We start from the raw sequence: 7,819 nt of genomic DNA, 5'->3' as shown, positions 1-7,819 counted from the left end.
CGGCCCGCCCCGCCCAAGCGCGAGAAGAAGCGCAAGGCGACCAAGGGCGGCGCGGGCACGCAGGAGCGTATCGAGCGGGCATCGATCGAGCGGGCGACGCGCACTATCGAAGGTGGGCTCGGCGCCGTGGTCATCGCCGAAACGGACGACGATGGCGGGCTCTGGAGGTGTCCGCCCATGGACACGACGATGATCGCCGGGCACCTGAAACTGCTGCACGGAATCGAGCTGCGCGGCCTCGACCTAACCGAGGACGAGATGCTTCGCCATCACGAGGAGCTGCACGAGGCGCCCTTCGCTCAGCCCGCCGTGCCGCACGTACACAAGGAGATTCCATGAAGACGCTTCTGGCCCTGCACCGGCAGGCACAGCACGCGCACCGTGTCGCACGGCGGCGCGTGCTGTTGCGCAACCAGGAGGTTAAGCGCCTGGTCGAGACGGGCGAAGCCACGCTCCCGGAGATCGCCGCTCAGCTCGGCGTGACGCGGGCGCGCGTGTCGCACATGCTGAAGGCCGCGCGGCGCGACGAGGACTGAGGATGGCGCCCAAGCTCTGCATCGACTGCGGGAGGAGAGAGAAGGCTCTCCCCCGCCATCGCTGTCTCACCTGCCAGCTGCGCAAGGAGCCGATGCACATTCAGGCAGAGGCCGCTCAGCGCCGCCTGGAGGCCGTGCCGGAGCCGCTGAGACGCAAGCGCTCAGAGAAGGCTGTGAGGGACGACGCGCCGGATGGCACGGCGTTCTGCGCGGGGTGCCAGTCGTACCGGGACGAGGCGGACTTCGGCAAGGGTGCCACGCAGTGCAAGCCGTGCTCGTCGGCGAAGAATCACGCCGCGATGGTCGAGCGCACGTACGGCCTGAAGAGGGGCGAGTACGACAGGCTCATCGAAATCCAGGGCGGCGGCTGCGCGATCTGCGGCCAGCCGTTCAGGAGCGTGCGTGGCGCGGTCGACCATGATCACCTCACGGGAGAGGTGCGGGGCATCCTCTGCTCGTCGTGCAACATGGATCTCCTGAAGGCGGCGCGGCACGATGTTCTGATCCTTGCCTCCGCTGTCCGCTACATGGAGACGCCGCCGGCGCAGTCGGAACGGTGGCGCCCCCGGAGCGCGCACGAAGCCGAGAAGGACAGCGCCGTGTTCGCCTCGCGCGCCGATGGGCGGAAGGAGCGTGCCGCGGAGGCTGAGGCGGTGGCGTCCTGCACCCGCCCGCATGTCGCTCCGATCGGGTCCGAGCGCGTGCCGGACAAGAAGGGCGTCTGGCGCTACTTCGTCGAGGACGAATCCGACCCGCCGTTCTGAGGTTCGCTTGACCCGCGCCGCAATACCCTATAACCTAAAGTTGTAACGAACGAAGCAATAAAGGAAAGGATGGTTCGCCATGAGCAACCAGAACGACCTAAACCAGGCGGGGAATCACTTTAAGCTGGGCTGCGGCCTCATCGCATTCGCGATCTTCGGCGTGCCGTTCCTTCTCGTGGGGTTCCTCGTCGCCGTCGGCGTCTTCCGCGCGATCTTCGGGGGCTGACATGTCGGCAAAGGAGCGGTTCGAGATCGTCGGCCTCGCTGGCGGCCAGGTGCTGTCACTCCAGAGCATGCCCGAATACGCGTCCGTGATGGCCGAGATCACCACGCCGCTCGGGAGCATGAGCGCCTTTATCGACGACCGGGAGGCCCACCAGCTCGCGCGCTGGATCATTCGAGCCATCCCTGGCGGCAGCGTCGGCTATCGGGGGTTTGATGATCTTGCAGTCGGGGGCGTCTTCACGCTGGACGATGGACGCCCTCGCGTGAAGCTGTCCGACACGACCTACGTCATTGTGGACAACGGGATGCGGGTCGACGTCGCCGGAGCGAAAGTTGACTGGTCGCAGATGCGTATCCTCTCAGAGGGGTACTCGCTGTGACCGTCACCGCACTCGACCTGTTCGCCGGCACCGGCTGGGGCGTCGCGTGCCAGCACCTCGGCATCACCGAGCACGGCGTCGAGATCATGCCCGAGGCCTGTGCCAGCCGCGAAGCCGCTGGCATGTCGACCGTGTTCCATGACGTCTGGGACGGGCTGGCAGACGAGTCGATCGTGCCTGAGCACGACCTCCTCATCGCCTCGCCGCCGTGCCAGACGTTCTCCGCGGCAGGTAAGGGCTCGGGCCGCCAAGCCCTCGACGACGTGCTGCGCCTCGTCCCGGTCGCGGCGGATCCTCGCGCAGACCTACGCGCCGCTGGCGCTGGCCTCGACGACCGCACCGCGCTCGTCCTGACGCCGCTGGCATACGCCGCCCGGTTCCGGCCGACGCTCATCGCCCTGGAGCAGGTGCCCGCCGTCCTGCCCGTGTGGGAGGCCGTTGCCGAGGAGCTGCGCGGACGCGGCTACTCCGTCGCCGTTGGCATCCTGAATGCCGAACAGTACGGCGTGCCGCAGACACGGCGCCGTGCGATCCTCGTCGCCCGCAACGATGGCGCCGAGGCGAAGCTCCCGACGCCCACGCACTCGCGCTACTACAGCCGCGACCCGAAGCGCCTCGACGAGGGCGTACTCCCCTGGGTCTCCATGGCGGAGGCGCTGGGCTGGGAGCCGACTGACTCGCTTCGATCCAACTACGGCACGGGCGGAGACCCGGCGAAGCGTGGCACCAGGACAGGCGCGCAGCCCGCCCCGACGATCACATCCAAGGCCGACCGCATGAAGCGCAGCGCCTGGGGCTTCACCGACCGCCCCGCCGTCACTGTCGGCAACGCCGTGGGGCGCGGCCTCATCGGCGGCAGTGGCGCGAAGGCGTCCGTGGTCCGCTCTATTGAGGCCGGCACTTTCATCCCCTCCGAGGGTGACGGATCCAACTACGCCGCGGCGACACGGATCACACCGTACGAGGCGGCGATCCTTCAGAGCTACCCGCCGTTCCCGTTCCAGGGGACGAAGACGAAGCAATTCCTCCAGATCGGTAACGCCGTGCCACCGCTGCTGGCGGAGCACATCTTGAACGAACTCACAAAGGAGACGGGAGCATGACCACCATCAACACGAATCGCCTCCGCGAGCTGGCCGAGGCGGCAACGCCTGCTGAGTGGTGGACGACGCGAGACGTACGCCCCCCTGCAGTGTGGGCGGGTACGGGATCGTCGGAAGACCTGGCGATCTGTACCACCTTCGCGAGGCCGGACGCCACCTACATCGCTGCGATCGATCCTCCCACGCTGATCGCCCTCCTGGACGAGCTGGAGCAGGCGAAGTCCGACCTGGCCGTTGCCGAGGAGGAAGTCCGCGAGCGGGACGAATGGATCGAGTTGTATGGGGAGGCGAGCACGCTATGACTGACCGCAACCGCATCGATGTCGCTGACGGAAAGTACACGGTCGTCGGGATCGAGGACGGCCACCTCCGCGCACTCCGCCACGGAGAAGAATGGCGAAGCCTGACCGGCGACAATCTCATATTCGCGCTGGCCGTGGAGCTGCAAGAGGCTCGCGAGCGCCTACGGGGCGACGCCGAGTGGGAGTACTACGCCACTGCGCGAAAAGGCTACGTGGCTGGCGAGCCCCGCGTTCACGAGCGGGGAGCTATTCAGGCGTACGAGGAAGAGCTGGATCAAGTGATGTTCGAGCAGGAAGACGAGACGCCCGTTGTGTTTAAGCGCCGGGTGGGGCCGTGGGAACTGGTGGAGGAGAAGACCGATGACTGATTACGAATACGACCCCAAGCTGCCCTACGTGCTGGAGAACACTCTCACCGGGGATGTGATGGGCCGCGCCACGTCGAGACTCATCGCGAAGAACTTCTCGGCAGGTCTCGCGGTAGAGATCGTCGACACGACCCCGAAGCCGCGCGTGCCAGAGGACGCAAAGTACATCACCTATCAGAGCAAGCACGGCCTCCGTTTCTACGCCCGGCGCGCCCTGAACGGTTTGTGGATCGACCACGATGACGACCCGGCCGGGGAGGGCGTTCAATCGCTCCCCGGCGTCACCCCTGACACCGTGTTCACCGTGCTGGACGAGAGGAAGCGCAATGACTGAGCAGACCAACGCCGAGCTGATCGCGGAGGCGCGAGACTTCGTGCAGCTGGGATCCGGCATCAACATCGTAGAGGCTGATCGTCTCATCGAGGAGCTGTCGCGCGAGCTGGAAGCCGCCGAGAAGCGTGCCGATCAGGCGGAGGCTACGGCAGAGCATCTTCACGACGAGGATTCTCGCGAGATCGTTGCACTCACCCAGGAGCGCGACGCCCTCGCCGCCGTCTTGGAGAAGGTGCGGGGAGAGGGCAACGCGTGGGTGGGCGACACCGGAGGGAACTGGGAGTTCCGCTGGGCCGTTCAGCGCATCCTCGCCACCGCTCCCGCCGACGCGCTGCGCGAACTGAAGGCCGAGACGTGGGACGAGGGCGACGCCGCCCGACGCATGTACGTCGAGAACCGGCGAGCGGGCCGCAACGTCACGATGCCCCGCAACCCCTACCGAGAGGAGCAGGACCGTGGCTGAGTACGAGTACCGCATCGAGTACGTAATTCAGCGCGGCGAGGTGTCCCGCACCAGCTTCGCTGACGACTTCGAGGAGATCGGTTTCGGCTCCTCAGGTGGCTGGCAGGACGTGGACGCCGCGCTGCACGCCGCAAGCAGCGACATTCAGAACCGCTCCTGGGAAACCGAGCCTGGGATGCCCGAGCCGGAAGAGGTAGATCGATGACCGAGCAGACCACTGAAGCGCTGATCGCGGAGGCGCGGGTTATCTGGGAGGCCGACGACCTGTACCCGGACCAGATGATCCCCCGTCTGGTGAAGGCCCTGGAAGCCGCCGAGCAGCGGGCCGCTGAGTACGCCGCCGTCTTGGAGAAGGTGCGGGCCTACGCCGAGTCGATTCCTCGCACACGGGACCGAGACGTTAACCCCGGACTGTCTAACCGGTCGTGGCTGACCGCCCAAGACGTGCTCTACGTTCTCACCTCCGCAGGTGCTGACGTTCTCCGCGAGCACGATGCGAAGGTGCGAGCCGAGGCGTTGCGGGAGCACTCGAAGAAGCTCGCACAGGAGCAGATGGACACGTACGGCATCGTGCTCCCCGAGGTGCACGAGATCATCGACGGCATGGACGAGGAAGCCGACCGGATCGAGCGAGAGGCAGGACTGGCATGACCGCGAGAACATTTGAGGAGTCCGCCGGGGCGTACCTTGCCACGGTCGATCACGATAAGAGCGACGACTGGGTGGCGGGATTTATCGCCGCCATTGTCTGGGCTCGCGATCACGACGCGAAGGTGCGAGCCGAGACGCACGATCAGGGCTACCGGCAGGCAATACGGGATGCGACTGGCGAGGAGTACACCGGCTACGTGTCCAGCCAGTACCGAGACGAGAAGGAGGCAGGACAGTGAGCATCCGAGAAGAAGCACGGCAGGCCGCTCAGGAGTACACCCGGCGGCACGTCGGCGGGATGCAACCCGTGGAGACAATTGGCGACCGAGTGCGCGCCGCGTTCGAGGCCGGCGCTGTCTGGCGTGACGAGCAGGCCGACCGGGAGTCGAGTGTTGACGCAGTGGAAGCCGCAGCGAGGGCAATACGCGCCACCGTGAAGCGAGTCGCCCTCAGCGGTGTTGAGGACGGTACGCATCTTGACGGAGTGACGGAGTTCGTCGCCCGTGTCGCTCTCCTCGCCGCCCAGGAGGTGCGTGATGCCGACTGAGTGGAGGAACAAGCGCGGCAAGTCGCTTTGGCAGCCGACGTTCGTTAAGGCAATCGAGAGATGGAAATCATGAGCAGTGCAAGGCGCAATGTTCGGGGCGAGCTCCTAGACCCGTACGGCGAGACCGTGTACGAGGGGGAGGGGATCGATGAAGGCGAGCGCTACCTTCTGTGGTCTGGCCGGCGGGGGAGCATGATGGGCGAAGGGATGTATCGCCGCCTGAGCACCGCCAAGCGCGCGGCCAAGAGGCTGCAGCTGAAAGGGCTGGACGTTCGGATCACCGACAGGCTCATCAAGGAGTCGGACGACATGACCGACAGGGAGTTCAGCGAGGCGCGTCCTTGCGAGGAGGGCGATGTCATGTGCGTCGACCCCTATCCGTGCCTGGTGCACGACCGGCGCGCAGCAGGCGACGACCCGTGCTCTTGCCCGTCAGGCGATGGGTCACTACGCCACCCGTGCCAGGCGCATCCTGGCGACACCAGCGATAGGGAAGGATAGAGGGCATGAACGATACACACCTCGTCATCGGGGCAGGGCAGGTGGGGCAGGCTATTGCCGCCGTCCTCGAATGCGACCTGATCGACGTCCACACCGAAGAGGACTACGGCGAGGAGCACGCCGTGATCCACATCTGCTTCCCGTTCGGCGAGACCTTCGTCGACGATGTGCGCTACTACGCGCGGATTCACCGGGCCGAGACGGTCGTCGTGCACAGCACGGTGCCGGTCGGGACGTGTGACCCGTGCGGCTGGGTTCACTCGCCCGTCCGTGGCCGCCACCCCGACCTGGAGGAGGGCGTGCGCACCTTCACGAAGGTCTTCGCCTCCAGCGACATGGAGAGTGTCCTTCAGGCCGCCGAGCCGTTCGCCGTTGCCGGCGTGAAGGTCGACCTCTGGCCGAACGCTCGGGCGTCGGAGCTGGCGAAGCTCCTGGAGTTGGCAGAGCTCGGCGCCGCCGTGCGGATCCAGAAGGAGATGAAGCACCTCTGCGACGAGCACGGCGTGCCGTTCGAGCTCGTCTACACGCGAATGCGCCAGCAGTACAACCGCGGATATGTAGAGCTCGGCGAGACGCGCTTCGTGAAGCCGGTGCTCGGCTGGACGCCAGGGCCGCTCGGCGGCCACTGCGTGGCGCAGAACACGCCACTGCTCGACAGCGACTTCTTCGAGGATCTGGTCTACCCGATCAGCCCGGACGGATGGGACGACGCGAACCGGATCGGAAGGCTCTCATGACGAAGCGCGGAAGGGCCAACAAGTCGGATCGGCCAGCGCGCTGGACAGACATCCCTGGCCTCCTGGTCCTGGCGTTGCTCGTCCCGAGCCTCATCCTGTTCTGCGCCACGTACACCGTCCTATTCGTCCTGACCTACGGGGAGGTGCCATGGTGACCCCCTCAAAGACCGCCCACTTCATCTGGGGCGGCTCCGCACTGCCTGACGAGTACGCGAAGAACATCGAGCAGTTCGAGGCGATCAACAAGGGCTGGACCACGCGACTCTGGGATGGTGACGAGGCGAGAGGTATCCTCCCGGTCGGCGTCCTGCACCTGTTCGACGACGCGGCCGAGTTCGTGCCGGCGGACTCGGTCTGGCAGTTCCGCTCTGACCTCGCCCGTCTGGCGATCCTCGGGAAGCACGGCGGCCTGTACGTCGACACCGACTTCCGCTGGCAGAAGCCGATCGAGAGTCTTCTCGCCGCTCCGCCGCGCACCGTTGTCACCGCCTGGGAGGTCGACAGGCGCCACGTCGCGAACGCCTTCATCTACTCGGCGCAGCGGGGCCACTCGATCTTCCGTCAGTGCCTCCGCGATGCTCCCGGACGCGCCCACCAGCAGAGGGGGATGCGGGCCAACCGCATCACCGGCCCGTCGGGTCAGTGGACAGCGATCGCCAGGCGTCGGCACGATGTGAAGATCCTCCCGTCGAAGCTTCTCTACCCCTACGCCTGGAACGAGCTGGGGCGCGCGAGCGAGGAGTTCCCCGAGGCGTACGGGGTGCATGTGTGGGGGCACCAAATCTCGCTCAGAGGTCGACAAGGAAGGCGGGCCGCACGATGAACGAGCCGGGCATCAGCTACGCAGAGAACTACGGGGAGCTTCGGCGCCTCGCGTCTCTCGTCCCGGCCGATCAGGCCGTCGTGGA

General features: G+C 66.4%; 1 protein-coding gene across 1 annotated transcript; it reads left to right on the top strand.

The window, feature by feature from the left end:
- Positions 1-6,179: 6,179 nt before the first annotated feature.
- Positions 6,180-6,911, top strand: LOC138140812 (uncharacterized). Its single transcript, XM_069061727.1, has one exon. It carries the CDS (start codon positions 6,180-6,182, stop codon positions 6,909-6,911), a length of 732 nt encoding a protein of 243 aa, XP_068917828.1.
- Positions 6,912-7,819: the final 908 nt, after the last annotated feature.

Source organism: Tenebrio molitor, unplaced genomic scaffold (genome assembly GCF_963966145.1).
Source record: "Tenebrio molitor unplaced genomic scaffold, icTenMoli1.1 SCAFFOLD_259, whole genome shotgun sequence".
Classification (NCBI taxonomy): Eukaryota; Metazoa; Arthropoda; class Insecta; order Coleoptera; family Tenebrionidae; genus Tenebrio; species Tenebrio molitor.
The sequence above is the reverse complement of the archived record's forward strand: the minus strand, read 5'-3'. Positions and strand labels throughout refer to the sequence as shown.